Source organism: Peromyscus leucopus, chromosome 6, assembly GCF_004664715.2.
Source record: "Peromyscus leucopus breed LL Stock chromosome 6, UCI_PerLeu_2.1, whole genome shotgun sequence".
NCBI lineage: Eukaryota > Metazoa > Chordata > Mammalia > Rodentia > Cricetidae > Peromyscus > Peromyscus leucopus.
The window spans coordinates 107,666,964-107,694,643 of NC_051068.1; the positions used below are offsets into that span (position 1 = coordinate 107,666,964).

Consider the following 27,680-nt stretch of genomic DNA (forward strand, 5'->3'; position numbering starts at 1 on the left):
TCAGGATAGCCATTTCCGGGTCAAGGCGTCTCTTGTGACCAGGATCCGTGACGTGGCATGGCTATGTAGGTGCACAGCGTAGCCATGTGATCTACGCGCATGCGTGGAGTAGTGACGTCAACCTGTGCACGCCCAGCCTTTAAAAGCTGGCGCCATGTTCCTGGTTCTTCTTCTCCACACACGTGTCTCTTCCACAGGCCTGGGCACTCTCTGTCCCTTTATCTTTAATAAAACTCTTATTAGCAGATTCTATCGTGTTTCGTGACATTTCCTTGCAGGGTAAGGGCACAGTGCCACAAATAACTAACAATAATAAGCAAAGATTTGTGAGATCTTACTGGCATAACACATAACTATTACAAATATTACAAAAGACTATAGCTTTAAAAACTGGATGTTGGCCTCTCGGTGACAGCTACAATGGAGCAAGCCGCTGAGAGACATTGTATCTAGTGAGGCTCCTGAGCAGTGTTTTGAAAAATTCCCAGTAGTGGGTATCTCCACCAATGCTGTAAAGCCAAGTCAAACTGAATTAAAAGTTCAGATTTAATGAGCAAAGCATTCCTGGGTGGTCTGGGGGGTGGCGGGGAGAATTACATGGAGGAAGGTCTATAGACCCGACCTTAAATACCCTGTAGGGAGGTCTTGAGCTCTGGGGAGGAGCCTCCATTTGATGGGTTTTTCTGAGGGCGGGGCTTGGAATGGAAGGAGTGGGGCCCCGAGTTCTCAGCCCAACATCTTGGAGTGGGGGGTAAAATGAGACCAGAGCTGGAGTTCCTAACACCTCTGATTCCCGGTATTCAGAGGGGCACATTGTGTGTCTTCACTTGAGAAAAGCAGAGGAAAAGAAGCCAGACCTTTTCAGCACTTTTGTAAGGCATTTGTCCCTAACTGGAGAGGACCTTTTGTTACCTAATTACTTCCCAAAGCCCTACCTTTGACCAGGATCACACTGGGGGTTCAGGATCTAACACAGGAATTTGAGGAGGACACCTTAGTTTATAACAAGTAAAATTAAAATATGAATACAAAGAAAAAAGTTTTTAAAGGAAAAATATTCACATTCAATTTCCAGTTTCACTTTAGTTTTCAAAACTGAAATGTTTTTGTAAAGTTCTGCATTGTTCTGTTTGTTGATACTAACTTGAGATTTTTACACAACCATAAATACATACCACAGGTGAAAAGGAGCTGGCTTTAATGACACAGTAGAGAAATTTTGATTCACAATTACATTCTTTGCCTTGTTATGTAAAAGAAAAAACAACCAAGTGTTTACCACATATTAAGTGCTATTTCCTTAGTCTAGACATTACTTATTAAAGTCAGCAATTATATTCAATATGGGAATAAGAATATATAATTAACGTGCAATACAGTCAATTTGAGAGGATTTTTGTAGATTAAATTCAGCGATGTTTTTCAATGGTTTCCAGGATAACAAGTTAAAAGCACATAACTCTGAAAATAGGCTCTGCATAAATATAAGTCAGTCACTAGCAGGAGACAAATGAAATGAAAGAAAATAAATTATTCTAGAAGTGTTGGTGAATTTAGGAATGATATCTCTATAGCATTGTTTACAAGTGACTCTTCCCAGCTTTGAGGTTGTGTGTGTGAGCTGTTTCTTGTCACCTTAGAAGACTACATGATGGGAAGCGCACTTGGCTGCTTGCCTTTTCTCAGAGAGACTTGATTAGCCAGGATAGCTGTGGGGTCCACAATGCCAGGATAACATTCTGTGTATGAAGATGGTGCAGTTGATGATGTGGATTGAAATTCACAACAAAGGGTGCTTGAGTAGCAGGGCCAACAGCTCCACTGATAAGGTTAGTTAGGGTTCTGCTCAGGTATTCTACAGGCAGGTAGGGGACTGGTGTGTGACCTGCACCTGGCCACCCAGCCTACCCTGTACTTTAGTTGTCTGAGCTTTGTTTATTGGGGCAGCTTCTCACTTTTTAGCTCACACTGGCTTTGTTATCACCACTCTCCTGCCTCAGGACTGCTAGGAATATATATTGTGCCACCAGGCCTGGCTAGTTTTTTAGTTTATGAAATTAGGGATTTGTAGATGAAATCCTAAATGGTCTTATTAAATAAGAAACACAAAGCCAAATACAGTTAAAAGCCCAAGAGGTCAGAGCACTAGTGAAGCCTTTAGCTTACCAGTCGCTGCCGTCCTTCCCCCGAGAGAGAGACCTTCTCCTGTGCGACTGTCTTTTTATTGACTTTCTGTTCTACCTTCTCATTGGCTCTGAACCCAACCACATAATTTCCTCGTCACTGCCTGTCTATACAGACCTCCAAGTCTCTATGGTTCATACTGGGATTAAAGGTTAGGGTCACCGCTTGGCTGTGTCCTTGAACACACAGAGACTCTGCCTGCCATGTGACTGGATTAAGGGTGTGTGCTACCACTGCCAGACTTCTGCTAAATGGCTCGCTTTTAGCTCTGATCCCCAGGCAACTTTATTAACATACAAATAAAATCACATTTCAGCACAAATAAAATATCACCATAGGGATTTGGGCTAAATACCTTGTCTTTCCTTTTGTGTATCAAAATGCTGGAAATCCTTATCTAGTAAATGAATGAACACCGAAATGGAGAATAATGAAATATTGTGTGTTGTGAGCAGGTCCATGTATAGTAAAAACAGATGAATTCATTTAAACATGGTGACTTCTACAAGATAAATTCCAACAAGAGATGTTCAGTTCCTTCTGTCAGAGCTTAGACATTATAAGCAATGAAACCAGGAATGAATCTAGCCAAAAAGTTCAATGTTTTCCACTCATGCCAATCAAATAAAGAGACATCAAATGAACATCATATGACCAATGGGGGTGGGGATACTTCTTAGTCCTGTAGGAAGAGGAAGCTGATGAGAATGGAAATTTTTGCAAGTTTTAGAAAATGAGTTCATATTAGGAAAAGAATCATTTCATTGCCTCTGAGAAAGGGCACTGGATGGATCCTAGGTTCATTCCGAGGACGGGCCAGAAGAACCACCCATGATTTCTGTCCGGCGTAGAAATTTATGTGATACACCTGCATCCCTGAAGCCCAAGACTGAATTTAGCACTTGCTCAAGGCGTGAAACCAGGTAAGGGATGGGAGCAAGTGTCCTGAGAAGCCCACACTCCCATATTTGGGTGTGTCTTTCTGACTGGGAGCATTTCACTTCCTTAACCCTAGTGTTTAACATCTACGTTAAAATAGCGTAACGAACTTCAACTCTGCTTTAAAAGAAGAAAAAAATAGGAAAGGAAGACACCAAACTGGAAGTCAGACATAAAAAACAAACGGCCGGTGGGAGGGTTACAGTGTAAAACAGCACAGCAAGAAGCCCACAGTGATGAACTCTACTCCCCGGTTTCACGCCACCATTTGTCACCTGACAGAAGAACCCTGCCTCTCCACAGTCCCTGAGAAGACACTGAGAGTCCTGGAGGTGGCGTGGGATCACAGAGTTTAGGAGATTCGGGAACAGTGAGCCCTGTGAGGCTGCGGGGAAGCGGGGCGCGCCGGTCGGGGTCTTCCTCTAGCTGAGCACCCGAAGAAGCCCTGAATCCGGAGAGTGCGCCCCGCCCCGCGCCGCGCCCCGGACCTCCCGGTTATCCGCAGGCCCCCAGGCGCGGCGCCTCCCCCGCCGCCTAGCAGACTAGGCTGGGTTCCCAGTCTACGGTAGCCCGGTGGCCTAGGTCAGCCGGGTGGCCTGTGTCGGAGACTGCTGGCAATGATGTGAGTAGCACACCACAGTGTGTGGGTGGGGTGTCTGTGTGTGTCTGTGCGCGCGCGTGTGCGCGCGTGTGCGCGTGCGTGTCTGGGGGGTCTTTTTGTTACTGTTGTTAGGTAATTTTGAGCGGGGCTTTCCTTGTTTTTATTTTTGGACTGGGTAGCACTTCAGGGGCTGAGGATCATCGGGTCTGGACAGTGGACCTCATTATGCCTGCTCAAAGCACTTGAGCTGTGTGGCTCTCTTACTTGCCAGGTATCAGCTTCTTGTCTCATTCTTGCTCCAGACTCGGCTGAGATTTATTTTGCCAAAACGTTGAATGGCAAGAAGTTTTAGCCTCCCAGCAAGAAACCATCACCACCAGACAGAATGGAGAAGGTGTCTGACACAGGTCTTCTGCTGGCCACTACCTCTCAACCCCCACCCCAACCCCAATCCCTTAGCAGTAGGCGCTGCTGCGCACAGATGCTGCTTACAGTCTTCCTTCCAAGTCCTCGAATGAAAAGTTTCAGTTACGCAGACAGCTGCAGATCTTCTCTGCGATTGTGAATGACATACTGTTTCCACCTACAGGAGTTCAAAATGCAACTCTGGGATCAGAGTATACCTAAACAGGAAGTTAGGCCCTCAGCATACACGATGCGCTTGGGGTGTGAGCCAAGTAATCAGCCTTCTATTGCTGTGATGAACACCAGGAGTACAAGCAACCGGGGGAGGAAAGGGTTAATTTCATCTCACTGGCTTACAGTCCATCATGAAGGGAATTTAGGGCAGAAACTCAAGGCAGGAACTGAGCTAGAGGCCATGGACGAACACTGCTTACTGGCTTGCTCCCTATGGCTTCCGCGGTGTGTCCTTTTTATAGGCCTCAGGACCACCAGCTCAGGGATGGCATTGCCCACAGTGGGCTCCTCCATCTATCATCAGTTAAGAAAACGTCCCACACACGTGACTACAGGCCCATCTTATGGAGGCATTTTCTCAGTTGAGATTCCCCCTTCCCTGATGATTCTAGCTTATGTCAAGGTGACAAAAAAACTAACCAGCTCAGTGACTAAGGCATGTTATATATTTTCTGGCATAACAAGTCTTTAGGGCTACTACCCCATCAACTACATTCTCTGCAATTTTGGAGTACTCACATAAGGCCTTAAGAATGAGCCAGATGAGCTGGGTGTAGTGGTACATGCCTATTAATCCTAGCACTCAGGAGGCAGAGGTAGGTGGATATCTGTGAGTTCAAGGCCAACCTGATCTATATAGTGAGTTTTGGGACAGTCAGAGCTATATAGTGAGACTAAGTCTCAAAACAGACTAAGCCAGAGGTGTTAGTAATAGTGGTCCAGGCCTAGGTCCTGGCTCTTGCATGAAAAGTTTACATGTGAATGTGGAAGTTGACACTCATCTGCTTCTGGCATGTATTCTTGTCTAGCACACAGTGGAAAACTAAAAACATTCCACAGACTTCCTTCCCTTTGAGTTTGGTTGGAGATCTAGAGTCTAGCAAGCAGATAATGTGCCTGAGTCTTTGAAGGTGGGGCAAGGCCAAAGCCATCTTCCTGCTATTTTTTCAATGCTTTCTGTCCACAAGGAAGGCCCTGGTGGTGGCAGCTTTCAGAACTGCTGGTGCTGGGCCTCCTGTGCCCAGAGACTTTCAGACTCAGTCATACTGTGTTAAATCCTCAACCTTGAGGCTGTTGGAGGCGATTGGAGGGGCCCGGGGGAGTCACAGTAGGACAGGTCTGTAATTCCAGACTTCCGGAGCCTGAGGCAGCAGAATCAAAGTTTGAGGCCAGTCTAGTTTTGAGACCCTGTTTCAAAAGTTAGTTGAGGGAGGTGATTGAATTGTCTTAGTTACGTTTCTATTGCTGTGAGAAGACACCATGCAGCAGTGGAGAACTCTCCTCTTGAAATACACATTGGGAATTTTGTGGGCTTTTGAAACCTCAGAGCCAGATCTTAGTGACACACTTCCTCCAACAAGGCCAGACCTCCTAATCCATCCTTCACACTTCTTCCAACTAGTGTTTGAGTATGCAAATACATGAACCTATGGAGTTCATTCATGCATGCTCAGACCACCACAAATACATTTTTGTTTTAAGCAGATTGCATCCAGATCTCAGCTTCTCTAGTGGCAGCTACTGTGATATTCTTGACTATCACACACCCTAGGCAAACTCTCGATTGTGGCACCCATGTGTAACTCACTTAGGCTTTTCCATTATTTTATTTATTTATTTATTATGTATAGTGTTCTGTCTGCATGTACACCTCTAGGCCAGAAGAGGGCACCAGATCTCATTACAGATGGTTGTTAGCCACCATGTGGTTGCTGGGAATTGAACTCAGGACCTCTGGAAGAACAGCAGATGCTCTTAAACTCTGAGCCATCTCTCCAATCCAATAGGACATTTCTTAATGATCAATTGCTAGTGCTCTGGGATTCATCCTTGAGGGCCCAACCTAGATCTTGCTTTTCTAACACTTCAAAACTCTCAGGATTATTCTCCATGTAGCATATCTTTCTGCTTAAAATACCTAGAGTGAACTGGGTAGAGGTGGCTCACACTTTTAATCGCAGCACATGGGAGGTATAGGCAAGCAGATCTGAGTTCGAAGCCAGCCTGGTCTACAGAGTGAGTTCCAGGACAGCCAGGGCTACACAGAGAAACCATGTCTCAAAAAACCAAACCAAAAAATAACAACAAAGAATACCTAGAGTGATTTCTGTTATGTGTATGGACCCTAGAACCATCTAAACCTAAACTGTTGTTTGAGGTGGGGGGGGGCTGTTTGTTGTTTGTTTTTATTTATTTGTTTTTGTTTGTTTGTTATATCGGAAGTGAAGCTATGGGGTTAGGTCTAGAGGCCATTTCCTCAAACTGCTCACATTTGTGTACCTGCTATATCCTAGGTCATACAGCACAAAGAATTCCCATCATGAACCTTCGCTTCACAAATAATCTTTGTCTGGAATGGTCTGTTCTATGACTTCTAAATGAAATCATGGTTCAGGGTTTGGGTCCAGCATCTCATGACTAGCCCAGGGTTTTGATTAAGAAGCTAGGCAGTGTTTCAACACGGTTTCTCGCAGGAAGTCCTGCGAGCAGGTTCCAAAGCAAATTCACCTATTGTAGTTGCCAAACTGTCTCAGGCATTTTGTAGTAACAGGATTTATTTTTCTGTCAAAACTCCCTTTAAAGTAACCGAATTCCCTTTCTCTTAGAACATGATGTATAAGGGGTAGTGGTCTAGGGTTTATTCAGTAGACCAGTGATCTCAGGGCTCTAGATTGCTGTCTATGATTAGCCAAGTTCGACTTTTCCTCCATGAGTGAAGGCTGGCTGTTAAGGTTCCAAAACACATGGTCAGCCAAAGCTTTCCCCAACACAAATAGGCACTTAAAGACAAAAAGTTAAATTTTTCCCCTTTTCTTTCTTTTTACTAAGAAAAAATACATTAATCCATTGGGATGAATCCTTCATAGCCTAGACCAAAATCTGAAAAAGAGTAATGTTATAGAGACTGATTTAGACCAGTCCTGACTTTATCCCTAGAGCCAAGCAAACAATCCACTGTCATATCTGAACAAGTGGCTTTTAGATATACAGTAAGCCATATCTATAACTCATAAGCAACCCCAAATCTAAAAATAAGATGTTAAATGTGCAATTAAACTTTTTGCCCTTGGAAGGAAGATAGAATAGAGAGAAGCAAGAATTGGATCCCTCCTTATTTTGGTATCATTTTCTTACATTTATGTCTCTAGTGGTTTTCACCCTGAAGTCATCAGAGTCACGGGGTTTAAGGAACCAAACATTGTAACCAATGCTTTCCTTTCTTAACTTGGCCTCATGTGGTCAACACACCTAGAACTCTCAGAGAAGGTCATTCTCACAAAGGGAAACATTCTTAGTCATTTCAGGAATTCTCAAGAAAAATTTTAACCTCCTCTATGTCCTGGTCTGAATTCTTCACTGCTGAGTAGGGGACCTTTTAATATGGAACCTTAGGTTGAGAACCCAGAGCTAGAATGTGGGAGGCCAGTTCCCACCTTTTCAAGGGTTCCTATGAGGAGGAGAGAGGGATAAGAAAATATTACAAAGATAGCGAAAAAGAGAAAGACAGAAACACAGGATAGCTTTGGGAGGACCTGGGTCAATACCCAACGGCCTTTTCCATTTTTTTCAAAAGGGCTTTTTATAACAATGTCAAGGGGTGAGGCAAAAGACCTCCCCCTTGCAAGACCAAAGCACACCGCACAGCCAAGTGCAGCTCCTTCCAAACACCTGGCGACCACGCATGTGGTCAAATCACCCCCTTATGCAGCCCTGCTGGGTAAAGCAAGCTCAGATTCTCAGACCCTGAGTAAGTTCTCTTGGATCAAGCTACACAACTGTCTGGCCATGTAAAGGGACTAGTCCAGTCCCATGTAGGCTCCTCAGCCATTGATCCAACTTTCATGAGTTTCCCTCTAGATTGGTTTGGTCATCTCTGCAGGTTTCCCCATCATGATCCTGATGCACTTGCTCATAGAGTCCCTCTTCTCTCTCTTTGACTGGACTCCTGGAGCTCTGCCTGGTGTTTGGCTGCGGGTCTCTGCATCTTCTTCCATTAGTCATTGGAGAGAAGCTCTGTGATGACAGTTAGGGTATTCACCAGTCTGATCTCTGGAGCAAGCCAGTTCAGTTCAGGCACTCTCTTCACAATTTTAGTAGTTCAAGCTGGGGCCATCCTTGAGGATTCCTGAGAACTTCCCCAGCACTGGGTTTCTCTCTATCCCCATGATATCTCGCCTATCATGGTATCTCTTTCATTGCTTTCTCACTCCATCCCTATTCCAGCTCAACCATCCCTTTCCCTTATTCTCTCATCCCCTATCCCCTACCCTCCACTGCCCACCCCCACCCCTATCTATTTCCCCTTCCCAGGGCAATCGATGCCTCCCTCTTAGGGTCCTCCTTGTTAGCTAGCTTCTCTAGAGTTGTGGGTTGTTGTCTGGTTATCCTTTGCTTTACATCTAGTATCCACTTATGAGTGAGTACATACCATGTTTGTCCTTCTGAGTCTGGGTTACCTCACTCAGGATGATATTTTCTAGTTCCATCCATTTGCCTGCAAATTTCATGATGTCATTGTTTTTCTCTGCTGAGTAGTACTCCATTGTGTACGGTAATGAACTCTTTTTTATTTTTAATATTTATTATGTATACAGTATTCTGCCTGCATGTGTCCCTTCAGGCCAGAAGAGGGCACCAGATTTCATTACAAGTGGTTGGGAGCCACCATGTGGTTGCTGGGAATTGAACTCAGGACCTCTGGAAGAGCAGTCCGTGCTCTTAACCACTAAGCCATCTTTCCAGCCCGGTAATGAACTCTTAAATGTATACAACACAGAGAGTATCCCAACAGTCAGTCCACTCATGCTGCTCTAACAAAATACTACAAGCTGGTTAATTATTAGTGTAATAGTAGATACTTTTTTTCTCATAGTTTTAGAGGCAGGAAGTTCCAAGGTATGGAACTTAGAGATTCGGTGTCTGGTAAGAGCTTGCCGTTGGTTTACAAGCCAGTACCTTCTTGCTGCATCCTCATCCTCATGTGGAGGGATGGGGGAGCAATGTCACCTGACATTGCAGAATTGGAAGAGCTGTTCCTTCAGCCTTCTTTTCTACACACACACACACACACACACACACACACACACACACACACACAGAGGTGTGCACATGGGCGCAACAGGTCTATATACCCCTGGCTGTCCTGGAACTCTCTATGTAGACCAGACAGGTATTGAACTCACAGAGATCTGCTGGCCTCTGCCTTCTGCTGGGATTAAAGATATGTTCTAGTAGGGTGTGGTTTAAGTTCTAATGTGAGCTTAAGAGAAATAGATATATTACAAATGGTATAAAGCAATGTATGTAAAATCCCAATAAGATTCCTCCGTTAAACATTGGCCTATCCATATCACGGGGGAAAAAATGTATCATTAATATTGATTGTCAACCATTGGATTGAGAATTATCTAGGAGAGTAGACAACAGGGGTCTAATGAGCTGATTAATCTCTTGATTGGGTCATAGAATTGTGGCATTATTAAGAGGAAGTTAAAATATGAGATAAATATGTCAGTCCAGCTGAGCATCGTTCCACCCCCATCCCCAAGGGAGCTTCCCATCAGAGACTCTGATCCTCAATGGCAAAAGATCTTCACCCAAAACTCTTCTAAGAAAGAGATTTATTTGGGAAGGAGGAGTCCAGGAGAGTGGCTGCCTCTGCCAGGGTGGAGGAGGATAGCTGATAACCGAACAGGCACAGGGCTTATGTAGGGATTCTTAGGGGGTGGAGTTTGTCCAGGGAGAAGATTTTCAGGGAGGGAATGGGTCAGGTTTTGACGCCCTTGAGCTTGGACAAGCTCGGATTGGCTAGATTTCGTGCTCAGGGATTGTTGGCTTTCCTGTTCAGGGATTGGTTGGTTTCATGGTCAGTTGGTCAGGGGCAGATTTGACTGTAGTTTCAGGGCCAGGGTGTATTTCTTTCACTGGCTCTGGTTTCAGGGTTAGGGTGTGTTCTTTGGCTCTGGTCTGAGGGTTAGGGTGTGTTTCTTTGGTTCTGGTTTCAGGGCCAGGGTGGGTTTCTTTGGCTGGCCCTTTTACTCTACACAGATAGAAAACTACTTCAAGTTTCCACTGGTGAATTATCTCTGGTTAGAATGTTTCCAGAGCTTACAGGCTCAACCCACATGTGCCCTGAAGTCCTTCAGCTGTGGCAGGCCAGGGGGTGGCATTGTTGGAAGTCCCAGAGGTCCTTGAGAGCATTGGCCAGGGCCTAGCGCTGACAGGTGGACCTGTATGGGAAGCAAGACTCACATGAGGCCAGTGTCAAAGTTCTTTTGCCTGTTGGGATCAGCACAGAGGCTTGAGATGCAACATCCCTAGAGCATGGCGGTGCGGTCCCTAGGGGCCACTGTCTACTTTCACTTCTTAAACTCTTTATGTATTTCAGTGCATGGGTCACCAGGCTCACCATGTCTTTAACTTTGGGGTATTTTGCACATTTTGACATAAATATTTTTCTGTTTTATTCACAGTTAAAACATGTTAGGTTTGTAAATATTTTTCTTCTTTTACAACAGTAATGTTCTTTAAGTCAAAACATGTTTGTTTATATTCATTTTGTCAACCAAATTGTTATTTCATAACAACATGACATGCTTTCAACGTATTTTCCAAGTTACACACACACACACAAAAAAAATGGCTTCACTTTCATTCCTATCACTAACTAATGCAACAAATAAGAAGGTAGCCAGTCTTGGGGCTGGAGAGATGATTCAGCATTAAGAGTGTGTAGCGTTCTTCCTGAGAACCTGAGTGGGTTCCGTGGGAGTTTGAAGGAGAATGGCCCCCTATAGGCTCATATGTTTGAATGCTTGGCCCCCAGTTAGTGGAACTACTTGGGAAGGATTAGGAGGTATGGCCTTGTTAGAGAAGATGTATTACTGAAGGCTTCAGACGTCCATGCTAGGACTAGCTCCACCTCTGTCTGAAACTTGTGGATCTGATGTACACTCCCATCTACTGGTCCAGCACCACGCCTGTTTGCCTTCCTGCTGCTGTCTCCCGGTCCCCATCATGGACTCCCCTTCTGAAACTGTAAGCAAGCCTCCAGTGAAGTGTTTTCCTCTGTAAGTTGTCCTGGTCCTGGCGCTTCATCACAGCAATAGAACTGTAACTAAGACAGGTTCCCAGCACCCACAGCAGGGGCCTCACAACTGCCTGTGACTCCAACTCTGTGGGATCCAGTGTCCTCTTCTGACCTCCCTGGGCACCTGCACCCATGTGCACTAACAAGTACTCATACACACTGCCGGGGACTCCCACACATCAGGGGCTCCTGCTATCCCAGACCCGGATTAGGCACAAACCACACCCCAACACCTGTTTTCACACAGATCCTTTATTAAGTGGGGAAGAAAAGTTAAGTGGCTGCTTTCTGACTCGGGCAGAAAACAGCAGCAAATGGCCTTGCAGGTGCCATTTTTAAGCAGAGAAGAAAGGGCTGTGTTAGAAGGGACTAGGACATGGTGGTGGTATGCCCAGATCACGGGGACCCCCAAAAGACCACCACAGAGACCAAATCCCATATGTAAACGCAAGAGCCTTTATTTGCAAGCTCTGAGCTTGGTCTCTCTGTCTGTCCCCCACAGTGAGAGCAGAGAGCCCAGATCCCAGGGAAGGTGGGGTTTTTATCATAGCAGAGGTTGGGGTGAGGGGATTTCCAGGGCTCAGGACCCTGATTGGTTGACATTTGTCTGGGGGTATAGGGAATATTTGGAATGTCAGTTATTTCCCCTTAGATGCAGGCCCCACTGGGTGGGGTCAACTTATGGCTTTTCCTGGGTCCAGGAGTTGCCTGCCAGAAGCTGTGTCTGGGCCTCTAAGCCTGTCATGGCAGCTGTGTGGTCAAGCTGTTTTGGGGCTCCCCACAGTGGTAGAGGAGATAGAGGATGAGAGAGAAGGGGAAGGGGACAAGGGACAGGGAGAAGGGATGTTTTTCTGAGAGAGACAAAGGACTGACTGCCTCTGGTTAGAGGAGACAGATTCGGCACATAGGCAAATGGTGGTTTACATAGGTAAAACGAGAACCCTGTGTTAGGATGAGGTGTTTAACTCTGATTGGACGGGTTAATTAGGTGAGCTAAAGGGGAATTCTGATTGCCGGACTTCAATACTTCCATAGCTGGACCTCGGTAGTCAGCCTTAGGAGGAGGAAGTGGCCAAATAAGGGAATAGACTTTGGTGGCTAGCTTTAGGGATGGATGTCATCTAATGGTTTTTAGCAAGGCAGAGGGAATGGGGGAGAAGGGCAGGGCCTGCTAGAGGCAGACTCACCACACTGGCCAGAGTCCTTTCACACACAATTTAAAACAAACTCTTAAAAGTAAAGGAAGCAACCGATCTCTGCCCATGCAGGGATCTCTCATCAGTGTCGAACTCATAGGAGGAAGCATGCTTCACTTGACATTTGCAACTTCGTAGCAGGAAGTAATTTCAGCATTGAGACTGGTTTTAAACATTAAGCTGCGGAATGGAAGGCTTGTTTAACAAATTCCTGACATTATGGGAAAGTATATTTATAGAGACTTTTCAAAGTCCGTATCACCTGTCTGTAGAAGGACAAGGATGTGGCAGGCCCATGGTCACCTATCCCATTTGTTGGATTTAAGGATTTTGTTTCTTTTGAGGCCACATTTCTGTCTTAGAAGTATTTGAAAACTGCTGTCAAAGATCCCTAAGCGCTTCCTCACCTGCTCTGAAAACCACAAAAACAGAAAATGATCTCAAATTGCGGCAAGAAGAATTAAGTTATCCCTCCAAATTTCAGAATATAGCCAGGAAAATTATTATGGTCGAGGCAGACTATATAATTTTCTTTTCTCTAGAGCTTTAAAGTTGCACAGATTCAGTTCTAAATGGACTCAAAGTTTCACCTGGGGAAATCTTACTGCAACAATCGTAACAATGCAGAAACACAGACGAGGCAGAAATAAGTGACTCTCCGGAAATAAGGAGACTGGGATAGAGTTCCGCTGGTGACTCATTCCTGGTGTAAACACTGGAAAGTTACCTGAGCATTCCCTCCTGTGGAGTCAGCCCATTAGCCAGTACAATCTAGAAGTGATATTGTGCTGTGTGTTTCAAAGCATAACCCACAAGGGATGGTGGGAAAGGAATTAAGAAGTGATAGGCCAACAGGATTTATTGTAAGAGCAGCCAGAAACTTGATAAGAATGAAGGTAAATATGTTGGGCTCAAAAAAAGGGTCAGCGATGGAAAGGTGAGAGCAGTCTGACTTAGCGTGGGTCCACCCTCCTGGTTCCAAGGAAAGAAAGAAGTGGATTTACTGTCTTCAGTTACTGCTGTGTCTATTCTGTGTTTCCTTCCATTCAGATCTTGTTCCTCATCCCTGAATCATCATCTTTGAAATTATAAGACATGGAGGATGAAGATAAGACAGTTAGATGTCAGGATTCAAAGCCATCCACAGGGACCAGTCACACAGCTTCTGTGCATCAAGGACCACAGGTAAGATCTCCAATCAAAGGCAGGAAATCCAGCTGCTTCCCTGAGCATACTACTCTGTGTTTCCAAGCTGAGAGAATTGTTTCTCCTCACTCTTTACCAGTCAACTAACAATTTTCCCAGAAGGGCCAGGTGACACATTCCTAAAATGCTAGCATTCAAAGAGTGATACAGAAATACTATGAGTATGGGGGGGGGAGAGAGAGAGAGAGAGAGAGAGAGAGAGAGAGAGAGAGAGAGAGAGAGAGAGAAGGAGAGGGGGGAGAGAGAGAGAAGGAGAGAGAGAGGGGGAGAGAGAGGAGGGAAGGAAGGAAGGAAAGGAAGGAGGGAGGGAGGGAGGGAGGGAGGGGGGGAAGGAAGGAAGGAAAGGAAAAAAGTTCTCCTCATGCTTAATCCTCATGATCATATAGACCAGGGTGGATAATGTCTACCAGTTTCCCAATTCAGGTCACTGGTAGCTGGCCCTACCCAAGGTTGGCAAAATAGCCTGTGAAACGCTGTGTGTTCCTGGCCTAAGCCCTAGGAGGATTTTTGGTCTTGCCTTTCCTGCTCTCTTTCACTCTCCCTCCCCCTCTCTCTCCCCCCTCCCCTTTCTTGAATATTGAATACTTTGCTGTATTTACCTGCTATTATCTTGAATTATTATTGATTCCCCAGGGTCCAAGGGGACTTTGCTATGTCCGGCGTGGGATATCAGGGAAAAAAAAAAATCTACGTACACTATGTTCTTATGACTTTTAACTTTATTCCTCTAAGACAAAATCACAACAATTCAGCTATAGTTCCACCAGGCATTCAAGGCAGGAATAACTCTAGACATAACAAACTCTATATCCGTCTACTTTATTTCTCTGGGATGAAACCCTGTCTCCATAACTGCAGTTCCGTCCAGCTCCCTAGCTCATAGCCCAGGTGATGACTAAACTCCTATGCTTCCAGCCTCATCTTCATCCTCTGTATCCTCTTTCTCCATCTCTGCTACTCTCTACTCCTGGTTCTCAGAAAACTCTACTCGAGATCTGCAGATCTGCTTACCCTCTATGGAACCTCTGTCATCCTCTCTTCCCTCTCCCCATGCTGTTCTGTCTCTGTCTACAGAATATTCCTACCTTTTCTTTCCCTGGGCCCCTCCTTCCCTGCCTCCTTAGGAATGTTGTTTGACCTCTCACCTTGATAAGTAAAAACCTCTTTTGTTCTCAAAGTGCTCTGGAGACCCACTGGGCCTCCTCCAGGTGAGGGGATGGTCTGAGCTTCATTAGCACAGGAAACAAAGCTAGGCTTCTCCTAAGCTCAGCAGGGCAGTTAGTAACTTAGTAGGTACAGCAGGTCTGGGGAGCTGAACTGTTTACCAATTGGTCAGAGCATGCTTGGCTTTCATAGCAGAAGACAGCCGGAATATTAAAGGCTGGGTAACACCAAATATTCATAATAAATGGCTTTGCCTTTTGACAGACCCTTGGCCAGTCAAAGTTCAGCTTTAATACACAGCTGAATCTCTATGATATATTCTTGCGGCCCTCAAGAAATTATGTCTTAATTATACCAATTTTGGGGCCTAGTATTGTACAATGTAGCTTTATGTCTATGTGACTCAATCATTTAAAATTCTAAACTAGGGACTCATTGTTAAGTATTCTCTAGTGGTTCTTGTTCTACACACTAGCTGACTTGTTGGTAATGAAGTTGGGTGTTGCTCTATAAGCCATTATCCTAGATTTTAATAATAGCAATTTGATTTGAAATGTGATAAGCCAATAGCTAAAAGATGCACGAAAATACAGTTTGAAAGATTTAAAAAGTTTGTTTTAAAAACAGGAGGAGAGAGTTGTGAACCTCAAAGATGGGAACGAGCCAACGGAAGACAGCAACCTGATCAACAGTGATGAAAAAAAGCCACAGGAATTGGCAGGAGAACCCAGTCACTTGCAGAGTCTGGGACGGATACTGGCTTGCCCTCCACATGGCTGGCTGAGCAGAGTGGTAACGAATGGTGTGTCTGTGGCAGGGATGAACTCAGAAAAGAAAAAATGAAAGTCACAGTGAGAGTTTCCAAAACCATACAGCTGAAAGGACAAAAGAAATGTACTTCTTCCGTAAACTACTAGGTGGGACAGCTGACAGTGGTCGTGACTCTGCTCCACACAGTCATGTGGGGGAGTGAGTGAAAAGCTCCACCATCTCCAACTGTGGTTTCGAAGGGAGCTAGGACTCTTTTGAGTCAAAAGAGCAGGGATTAGAGAACTTTTTCTAGATCTGAATAATTTCACACAATCCCTGTGGGCTCCAATGAGAACACTGTTTGTAAATGTCTGGTTACCAGAGAAGCATCATGTAAATGTCGATGTCATTATAGCGAAAGCAGTGTGACTAATATTGAGCAAAACAGTGATCGCTTTATGCTTCTAATCAAATCCTGTCATTTTACAAGTTAAGAATCTTGGTTTGCAATTCAACCATTTCTTTGTAAACTTTGAGAGTTTGGGGGAGGGAGAAGGATTTATCCAGACTGTTTTGGATATTGTTTCAGTTGAGATATATTTGTCTTTTAGTTTATGAAGGTAACCTACAATGCGTTAGAAATTTGATGAGTGTATACATGTTTATAATCAGTGGTACAATTGTTTGTTCACAGAGGGGGAGAGAGAGGTGGGGGGAGTTAGGGAAGGAGGGAAGGAAAGAGAGAGTATGTGTGTGTATGTGTACGTGTGTGTGCACACGTGCATGCATGCACTTTCATGGTGAATGTTAACTGTGCAATAATACAAGAAAGAAGTTGAAATTTTTCTATAAAAGTGAATTTTAAGACAGTTTTGGAAACTGTTGAGAAATGAAAACATGATTGCAATATATGTATGGCTTTCTATGTATTGTTTCCTGAAAACGTAGGCTCAATTCTCAGTTCCCAGTTACCTTGAGTGTGTGTGTGTGTGTTGCTTCGTTTCAACAAAGGCTGCCTGTGTCGCTCAGGACTCACGATCCTCCTGCCTCAGCCACTCCAGTGCTGGGATTACAGCCCTGTACCACCCACCCAACCTGAGCTAAGTTTTTGGAGCCGCACTTTAGAAGGGAGCTCTCACAGGGATTTGGGTTTTGTTTTTTTTTTTTTTTATATATCATTTTCATACAAGACAATGAAAACAGATATAATATGTTATACTTTAGGTAGTGTATGTTTTTACTGAAAAAGTAAGATTCTGAACCAGTGTGGAAAAAAATGTTAAACTGTTTGGAACATAGCAAACCAGTTGAAGAGGCCGCACATAATTTGATATTTTTCTCCTTTATGTTATTTTTAAAGTTTTTACCACTGAAAATGTGACACATATGTTGTTAAAAAATTATAACAAAAACAGATACTGATTCCCCAAGGAATATTTAAAAATGAATAATGTGATTTAAGAACTCATTTTTATTTTTATCCTTTTTTAGCATTTTGTGGCATTGTATGCTTCTATATGTGCATGTATGTGTTTATGCACTAGTATGCATGTGTGTGGAGGCCAGAGGTTGATGTTGGGTCTTCCTCTATCACTCTCCACTTTATATATTGAGGGTGGTACCTCACTCTTTGCATGACTTGGCTCCCGGGCCCTGACTAGGGATTGACCTAACTGGGGAGGCATGGATGTGAAAACACACACACACACACACACACACACACACACACACACACAGAAAAACTGAGATCAGGTGGGCTGGGCTCTCTGATGGAGGAGCTGCCATACCTGGGGTGCTCAGCATGTTTATTATGTCCAGCTGAACATAAGGAGAGGGCTTATTACATGCATACAAATAAACAAGGAGTCGGGGTTACTACATACAGCTGAACAAGGAGACAGGTTTAGCTAACCTCAGTGGGAGCAGACTCTGTGGGGAGCAGTCTTCGCACTGTGAACATCCAAGGAAAAGACTATAGTAGACACACAGTCAACATTTGCACTTGGATGGGAAGACGGGTTTGCTGTCCCTTTGAACTTCACATGGGGGAGGTTTTGCTACTCCATGGGGCTGAGGCATTGGTCCTTGACTTGGCCATTCCCAGATCAGCCACACACATTTACTGAGAATTTCACTGGCTCCCTTCAGCAGGGTCTTGTTTGGGTCCACTGATTCACCTAGTGTATCTAGTGAGCTTGTTCTGGGAGCCCATCCGTGTCTGGAGCATTGGAATTACAGGTAGATTGTCGTCAGCACTCACCCGCCAGGGATCCGGACTCTCATGCTCACGCTTGCTCGGCAAACACTTTACTCGCTGAGCGCTCTCTCCAGCCTGAGAACTCACTTTTAAATTTAGAATTGTTGAGAAACATTCCGGGAAAGTGAGGCCTGCTGAGGGCTCCTGGTAGATAAGCATGTGCTTGCTCACTGTTTCCCTACATGTCTACTTCCGAGGTTGGTGGCTTTGTCCTGTATTCGCTCCTGTGCGGTTTAACATAATACACAAACTCTTCTTGGGAAGTAATTATTACACGAAAGGTATGCTTTTCCAAAAGCTTAAATGACAAGCAAATTATTGACTGATTTAAACCTGATTTAGAGATACCTTATAAATATACACGTAAGTAACATTTACAATTGTATTTCAGGTATTGGGAATGAAAGGAGAGTTAGAGACTTTTAAAGTGATCTTAGCATGGAAAAATGAAAGCTCTTACCTCTATCAGTGGAATCATTGAAAAGTTCAGTTTATGCTTTAATAAAGTCAGATGTAACAGCTGGCAAGTCGTGCCCTCCATCCTGCCTGTAACATCTTCTGGTCATCTTAGCTTGTGTACACCACTGGAAAATACTCAAAGTGCCGTAGATATTTCACTGGGATAAGTGCTTACATCTCTGGAAAAAAAATTGTGAGGTTTTAGAAAAGGGGGCCTTAGTTTGGTCACTGGGTTAATTACCTTTCTCATTTTGTGGTAACATAGCAATAGATCATGTTCTTAACTTTTTTAAGTGTGATAATTCTGAGCAAACATTGGCGGTCGAAGAAGTGATGGTTAATGTTTAATTCAAGGCAGACCTAGATACTGGAGTATAACTAGAGTGCAAATATTCTCAAGTTTCTACTAAGAGAGCAAAGACGTGATTGTTCTCTGTAATATTAATTGTTCCTGTGCTGCAAGATGGTGGTTCCTTCTAGCACTGTGAAGGGAAATAGGGCTGAGAATGGGCAACAGGTGTACTCAAAGGTGCCGTGAATTCCTCCAGGTCTTAAACTAGGTGGCAGGTACCTTGTTGCTTGCATCATCGTGTCCTTTATAACTTATGGTTATAAACATTTGCATATGGATTCAATGTTTATTTAAAAATAATTTCAGAATACAATAAAGTTTGCATATAACAGTTTTCCTGGTGTTTTGGTTTTTATTTTTGTGGGTCTTTTTTTTCTTTAGGTACCATGGTTGTTCTCCTGTGGGCTGTGGTGTGGTCAGTTACCGGGCCCGAGTGTCTTCCTGGAGGAAATCTGTTTGGAATCATAATCCTATTCTATTGTGCTGTCACCGGAGGCAAAATTTTTGGACTCATTAAGTTACCAACCTTGCCTCCTCTGCCTCCTCTTCTTGGTAAGTGCTAAATGCTTCCTGATTTCCTCGAAACAAATGATAGCTTTAAAAAAACACTCCAGAAAGCTTTGGGAAATTGAAGAATGAAATATTTCAGTATTTGCTATCCTGGAGACAAAAGCCAAATTTTAATTAAAAAAAAATTAGTGTGTGTGTGTGTGTGTGTGTGTGTGTGTGTGTGTGTGTGCGCGTGCTAGCTAAGCCATCTCTCTGGCGCCAGTTGTTAAAGGAGTTTTGTGAACCAGTTGTAGATGTGGTGATTTTTTTTAATTAAGTAGTACAAATTTACAATTAAATAGTTTACATGTGAGAAGCAGAGTGTCACTTCCTAGGTATTTTTACTATATTTCCTCTTATCTAATAAGCTCTTGAGATTATGGCTATGCCATTTAATGATGTGCCTCTGCCCACTTTTTTTTCTGAACTCTATAAACAGTAACTTCATGTGGACACACTAAAATCAGCTACACTAGAAGTGTCTGTGATGCAGAAATCAATAAATGCTGCAAGGTGGGGCTTGTTAAAGTTGTTTTGTTTGGGTTTGGGTTTGGGTTTGTGTGGGGGCCCACAGAGGCTTCCTAGTGAGACCTTAGTCAGGGTCAGAGAATCTGAAGTTGCTTTACCCAGCAGGGCTGCATAATAGGATAATTTAGCCACAGGCATGTTTACCAGGTGTTTGGAAGTGTCTGCCTTCACATGTTTGCTGCTGCCATCTTTCTCTGGGATCTGGCATGGTGTGAATGGGTGCGGGGAGATCAACATGGCCTGTAATGTAGTGTGTTTATCTCATAGAAATATCCCATCCTACTGGCATTTTTACCTGTGGACTATTATGAAGATGGTTTCTTCTTAATTGATAGATACTGTCTAATTGATAATAACAATGGTAGTTTAAATAGTATTTTGATGATTAAAAATAAAACAAGGAAGTATCACACAGCTACAACACATGAGTTTCTATTGAGGAGCCATATAGACTGTGGCTTAGGTTAATGATTAAGAAAAACAATTGAGTCCCAGTAGCCCAGCTATCTTAAATTCTTTTAATCTTAATGTTGGGAGATGTGTTCACAGGTTTCAGAGTATATCACAGCTGAAACAAAGCTTTGAAAATAACTTAAAGTTAGACTAAGATGTTTTGTTCAATAGCTTTGAGGAGAAAAACCCAAGATGACATTCTAGTTTTAGAAAGGCACATAGTTGAGTGAGGAACTCTTTAAGGTCAGGGAACAAGAACAAAGCAGCCCAATTATCATTAGCTGACTTGACTTTTTTGCTGAGATTGGTTGATGACTAAAGGTGGTGATTAGTTCCTTTTACCCATTTCTGGCCTCAATCACCTGCTATAAGGAACTATCAACGAGTGGGTATGTACCCTAAAGATTTAAAGTAGAGCTGACTGATTCTTTTTTCATATATAAAAGTTTAGGTTTGTGATTCCTTTAAGATTCCTTATAAGATTACCTTTCAAGATAAGTAATAAAGTGATTGGTCCTTTCTTTGTAAGCACAAAACACAGCCTGGCAGTAAGAGAATACCTTGCTTGCCTACACTGGTAATCTATAACCAGTTGCTTGGATATGAATGTACATAGGTTTTGAGACAACTTGTTTTTCACTTGTAATATGTAAAATGTTTAATCATGTAAGAGATATGAAAAACATGCTGTTTTTTACTTGTATTCATTGTACTCACTCACTTGAAAAATGGAATGTAACAACATAATTTTTATATTGCTTGGAAGATTTTGTTGGGGTATATAAACTATAATGGAAAAAATAGAGTTAGAAGGAAGGAAAAGGAAAATGGGAGAATGTCTTTCTGTACACTGCGAATTTGTATTGCTCTGATTGGTTGATAAATAAAGCCATTTGGCCTATGGCAAGGCAGCTTAGAGGCAGGCGGGAAATCCAAAGGAGAGACAGGAAGAAGGCAGGAGGAGAGGCCAGTGAGCCGCCCAAGGAGCAACATGTAATGGGATGCAGGTAAAGCCACGGAACATGTAGTGATACATTGATTAATAGTTATGGGCTAATTTAGGATGTAAGAGCTAGCTATCAAAAGGCTTGAGCCATGGCCATGCAGTTATAATTAATATAAGCCTCTGTGTGTTTACTTGGGTCTGAGTGGTTACAGGACCAGGCGGGACACAGGAATTTTATAAGTGGCTGTGGGACCTTGGTGCCAGGCGAGCACAGGAAAACTTCAGCTACACTGGGCCCCCTTAGTCACCTGTCTTTCCACAGTCTCATACCGTCAGGTTGTTGTTCCTCTGAAGGCAGAGAGCTTGTTGCCATATTACAGTTCCTAGCATTCATCTCTATAAACAGAACATATAGTCTTCTGTCTACATATGATTCCATGTTCATTATCTTGTATGAAATAATAAAGAGATCCGGTAAATGGTAAGCAGTAAATAAAGGAAAAAGCACTGTCTGGTATGGCAGGGCCATGTCCCGTTACCATAATTGTCTTCCAAACCTTTACAAAGTGTGTTACATGTATCTTACTAAATGGTCTCCTGTGAACGTAAATAGAATACATATACGTATTTATTGATAGCTCAGGTAACCCGACATTGCAAATAATTTTAGGAGCTGTTTGCACTCAGGGATAATTGAACTAACATTGGATTAAAGCATCTTATTTGGGATTTGATCATTATTCCCTGTAAACGCTATCCTTTGTGTGTCCCTTCTATAATCAATTATTTGGACAATATTAATTATTCTAATCATTTTACATATGAAGTATTTCTTTGATCCTTTTATTTATTATACTTTTTAAATTATGAGTTTAACTTTATTTCATCCAAAGACTAAGCATAAGGAAAAACTACATTGTAGTCTCTATCACATGTAAAGTGATTGAAAAAAAATCTCCCTGTTTGAAAACTAGTCCTGTTTGACTGATCCGTTCCAGGCATGCTGCTTGCTGGGTTTCTCTTGAGAAATGTCCCAGTCATCAGTGATAATGTCCAGATCCAGCAGAAGTGGTCTTCTTCTTTGAGAAGCATAGCCCTTTCTGTCATTTTGGTTCGTGCTGGCCTCGGTCTGGACCCAAAGGTATGGAGTATGAATTTCTAATTATTGAATAGTAAACATATTCTTCTGATATTACAAGTGTTTATAATATTAAGCTTCAGGAAGAGAATGGACAATGCACATGACAATCTCAGGAAGAGGGAGGAGTTTTTGCCAAGCAGGGCCATTGTCCTCTCAACCTGTGCCTCACAGGAATCCCAATGTTCCCGTACTATGTTTTGGAGGAACAGGTGTTACTGTGGAGCGGGAAACACAGATATCAGTCATAGTGAGAGGTACTGATTATGGGGAAACAGTGTGTCAAGTCCAATATGTATATACTAAATATCATACAACATGGGCTAACAATATAGGGCTAACTATATTGGCTCAGGGAACTGCCTTCCAAATGGAATGTGTCTTAGGCATGCTTTTTTTTTTTTTTTTTTTTTTTTTGGATTTTTGAGACAAGGTTTCTCTGTGTAGCTTTGGTGCCTGTCCTGGATCTCACTCTGTAGCCCAGTCTGGCCTCGAACTCATAGAGATCCTCCTGGCTCTGCCTCCCAAGTGCTGGGATTAAAGGTGTGTACCACCACCGCCTGGCTCTTAGGCATGCTTTTTTTTTTTTTAATTTAATTTATTTTATTTTACAATATAATTTAATTCTACATATCAGCCTTGGATTCCCTTGTTCTCCCCCTTCCCGCACCCCCCCTCCCCGCCTTCCCTCCAACCCACCCCCCATTCCCATCTCCTCCAGGGCAAAGACTCCCCCGAGGATTGAGATCAACCTGGTAGACTCAGTCCAGGCAGGTCTAGTCTCCTCCTCTCAGGCTGAGCCAAGTGTCCCTGCATAAGCCTCAGGTTTCAAACAGCTAACTCATGCAATGAGCACAGGACCCTGTCCCACTGCCTAGATGCCTCTCAAACAGATCAAGCCAATCAACTGTCTCACCTATTCAGAGGGTCTTAGGCATGCTTTTTAAAATACTCTTTACCCATATACCTCTGAATGTGCAACGTGAATGCCTTTGGAGACAAACATCCTCATCTGGCCTCATTCTGGGACTGTAGGCCACAAGTCAAACGGGTAGTCAGACAGTATATGGGTTATAAACACAGACTCTGAAGTCACCTGTGTGACTGTAAACTTCTCACCAATTTCATGGACTGAGACCACTCACTCTAACTTGTGCCTTCTTACATGGTAGCATCTATAAAGAGGAGCAGTAGTTACCTGTTGCAGGCTGTCTGTGAGGACTGGATCCACTGTCTCCCAAACATAGTGTGCAGAAATGCCTGCTGCATAAAACTAGCTGAGAAACCATGATGACCAAGCATGGTCTGAGAAAGCGCCAGAGGTCATATCGTCCACATGTTGAAAGAACATAATATGTGCACTCTTATTTTTCAGGCGCTGAAGAAACTGAAGGGGGTGTGTGTACGACTGGCCGTGGGTCCCTGCATTGTGGAGGCGTGTACTTCTGCGATCCTTTCCCACTTCTTGATGGGTTTGCCTTGGCAGTGGGCGTTCATACTGGGGTAATGATCTTTTTTTTTTTTTTCCTTTTCATATGAAGGTATCAAGGGGCACTTGGAACTCCCTGGTTCCATTTAAGAATGTAAAATAACATTGCCTTGGGAGAACCATAGAACATATCATAGGCACTGCAGCCCAGTCTAAAGAGTCTGGCTTTAAGACACAGTTTGTGCCCCCATAGTTGCTACCTTCGCAATGACTGTGGTAATCTGAACTCGTGAAGAAGTTCAGTTTTTTCCCCTCTATGCCCATGCCTCGAAGTTAGCTGCTGGATCCCACCCAGAGCCTCCATAAGCAGCTGGAACCATTGGTTTCCTCCTGCCACCAGACAGTGTGACTTGACGGCTCTCCTACACATTCTTTCTAGTGTCATGTTTTCACGTCCAGTGGGTGAGAGCCATGAGACATGCACATGTTAAAAGTACATAGCAAGAATTTAGTGTTTATGTATGGGCATGAAGACATTATTACATGTCAGAAGTAGGACTCAGGGTCCACCACCTAGATTCCAGCTTCAGTTCTGTGATTTCCAGTTATCCAGTCTCTCTGTGTCTTGATGTCCTTACTTGTATCTATTTCGTAGTGTTATAGTGCTGATGAAATGAGTTCCTTTTTTTTTTTTTTTTTCTCGAGACAAGGTTTCTCTGTGTAGCTTTGGAGCCTGTCCTGGAACTCACTCTGTAGACCAGGCTGGCCTCAAACTCACAGAGATCTGCCAGGCTCTGCCTCCCGAGTCCTGGGATTAAAGGCGTGCGCCACCATGCCCGGCCCTGAAATGTGTTCTTATGTGTGAGGTCCTCACAGTGGGTGTTCAGAGCATAGTGAATATGTAAAATGCTCCCCAGCCTTACACCTGTTGCTATTCCTAGTTCACTGTCCCTGTCTTCATAGCCTCCTCCTTCAGATCTGTTGTCCTACTTCACGTCTGAAGACCTAACTGAAGCCCTGTTGCAGCTGAGAATGCCCATGATAATTTTTCACACCTTACAACATGACTGGTATATATGTTTTTTTTTTTTTTTTAAAAAAAGCACCTACTATGGCCTAACTCCATTACTGACTCAACATCTGTCATGCTACATATAATTTAGGCAACCTGGGTCATTGCCAACAGACTGTCCATTATTATACTTCAAAAAGCAGTGTTTTATAGACCTTTCTGTATACGTGTTTCTGATTTGGTGTCTCTGGGCTGTTTGAGAGACTGCAGTCATCCAAAGCCTAACCTTTAAAGGTATAGAAAAAAAGGAGGCATTGTTATGAAGGCTGAGGTCGTCATAGTACGCAGCTTCCTTAGACCACGGTGTCTGACATCCAGCTGCTCAGTTTTGTCATAGGTGCTGTGTCTCCAGCTGTCGTGGTCCCTTCAATGCTCCTTCTGCAAGAAGGAGGCTACGGTGTTGAAAAAGGTGTTCCAACTTTACTCATGGCCGCTGGCAGCTTTGATGACATTTTGGCCATCACTGGCTTCAACACATGCTTGGGTGTGGCCTTTTCCACAGGTAATCTCACCTGTCCAGAGCATGCTGTTCTCTTGTTCTCTTGAGTTAAAGTGTTCAAACCAAGACGTGATTGCTTAAAGTAATGCCTGTGAGGAAGGGGCTGCATCTTTCAGAGCCATCACCAAATGGAGGCTGCCTGTCTCCCCGATCTTTGGCCTTAGAGATGTAGTACAGGAGAGGCGGGTACAGGGTAATGAGGCTCACAGAGAGTCATTTCTTCTCGGAGAGGTCTAGGGAAGTTGAAGTGTAGAAACCACACAAAGGTGAGGGAGATTTTGCCATAGGCACACACCAGACAGCAGTCCCGGTGGGAGGGGCACTGTGAGTCTAAAATGGGAGCACTCTCTGTCCTCGGCTTTTTGTCAGCCCCTTGTAAATTAGTCTTCTGTACGGTTTTACAGTGTTACTTTCTTGTTCTGTGACTAACGGGTGTTCCCTGTGTCCATGGGAAGATCTAATAGGTAATCGTCTTTAGTCGAACTCTACAATCGCAGGCAAACTTACTTTCCTACTGCAGCCCTTGTGGGAACCTTTAGAGCAACAGTTCTCAGCCTTAGCTAGATAGTACTGTTACCCAGGGCGCTTTATTTATTTATTAATGTAGACACTGCCATAGACCAATTAAAATAGGCACCCTTGGGAATGGAAGCCAGTGTAGCCATGACGAGGAACCATGGCTTCAGAGCAACAGGGTTTGCCTTAGGGTCACAGAGGAGGCAGGGAGAACAGAAGGTGGATAGGAATTCTTAGAGGAGTCTGTTTGGGGCTTTCCACAGCTTGAGAATCTTCCTGGCTGACTCTGTAACTCTTTTCTGTCACCTCTGCCAGCCCCTTAAGGCCTGTTTACAACAGGTTTTGAATTTGAACCTGACTAGATTTCCTGATAGAAGCCAAGAATTTTTGTTTGTTTTAAACAATGTTTTACCATACAGGAAGCTGAAAATATTAGTTACATTCTAGATTCTTGGGTACAGTCTTTTCTACCACCACCACCACCACCCTCTTTTTTTTTTTTTTTTTTTTTTTTTTTTTTTTTTTTTTTTTTTTTCCAGACAAGGTTTCCCTGTGTAGCTCTGTCTGTCCTGAAACTTGCTCTGTAGACCAGGCTGGCCTCGAACTCAGAGATCTGCCTGCCTCTGCCTCCTGAGTGCCAAGGTTAAAGGCATGTGCCATCACCACCTAGCGTGTAGTACATTCTTTCTTGAAACAGCTGGAGCATGATGCATCACAGATGGGCATTTTGTTTTATGTCTAGTAGATAGAGCTGGGAACAGAACCTAGGGCCTTGTTCATGTCAGGCAAGTGTTCTGCTCACCCAAATCCCCAGTTTGACAAGCATACTACTCACCTTCCAGAAAAGCTGTCTTTCCAAGGAAAATTATGTAAGATTTTTTTATATATATAAGAGAAATGCTTATTGTATCAATAAGAAACCACATCAACTTGTTGGTACCCTTTGACTCAAGGCAGTTGAAAAATGGCTTTATGAGCTTGAGAGATGGCTCTGGGCTTAGGAACACTTGCTGTTCTTGCAGAGGATCCAAGTTCAATTCCCAGTACCCACATAATGGCTCACAACCCTCTGTAACTCCAGTTCTAGGGGATTTGCTACCCTCTTTAGGCAGGGACACATGTGGTATGCAGACAAAGTACCCATACATATAAAATAAACATGAAAAGAAAATAAAAATGTCCTTTGAATGAAAAGAGGAAAGAAAAGGGACATAAAAAATAAAAAGCTCCTAGGTATGGTAGAGGAGAAAGTTTATTATAGATAAGTAGGAGAGTGTAGCCAGGGGCAGACACAGCTGGGAGAATCCAGAGTGGGCATGGCCAGGCTGAGCTGGCTGTGGGGAGAAGGAAAGGGAGAGGGGAGAGAGGTTAAATTACAAGTTAATTTTGGTCCTTACACAAACCTACTCTGAATGATGAATTTTATCTTTCATAATTTGGTAGTCTTAAGAAAACCATTAAGTAAGTAAACCTATGAAAAGTATCTTAAGTCACACCTTGTTTTGGTTTTGAAAGTCTTACCAACAATGTTTTTCTTCTTCTTAAAAGATAGAAGCAGTTTTTTGTTTGTTTGCTTGATTTTTCTGTTTTTTTTTTTTTCTTCAAGAAAGGGTTTCTCTGTAAAGCCCTGCTGTCCTGGGCTCTGACCTTGAACTCAGAGATCCTCCTGCCTCTGCCTCCTGAGTGCTGGTACTAAAGGTGTGTGCCACCACA

At 43.5% G+C, this 27,680-nt stretch overlaps 1 protein-coding gene across 2 annotated transcripts in view; it reads left to right on the top strand.

Moving 5' to 3' along the window:
- Positions 1-2,701: 2,701 nt before the first annotated feature.
- The window catches only part of Slc9b2 (solute carrier family 9 member B2), a 42,758-nt gene continuing 17,779 nt past the window's right edge, over positions 2,702-27,680 (top strand). The window contains exons 1-7 of one of the 2 annotated variants that reach the window (XM_037207126.1): positions 2,702-3,107; positions 13,700-13,834; positions 15,647-15,821; positions 19,219-19,389; positions 22,312-22,454; positions 23,827-23,954; positions 25,279-25,454. In XM_037207126.1, the coding sequence (XP_037063021.1) occupies positions 13,745-13,834; positions 15,647-15,821; positions 19,219-19,389; positions 22,312-22,454; positions 23,827-23,954; positions 25,279-25,454 (883 nt within the window). In that variant the 5' untranslated portion in view covers positions 2,702-3,107; positions 13,700-13,744. Of the gene's footprint in view, positions 3,108-3,164; positions 3,746-13,699; positions 13,835-15,646; positions 15,822-19,218; positions 19,390-22,311; positions 22,455-23,826; positions 23,955-25,278; positions 25,455-27,680 lie in introns of those variants that run through there. The other variant, XM_028857313.2, reaches the window with a different exon arrangement.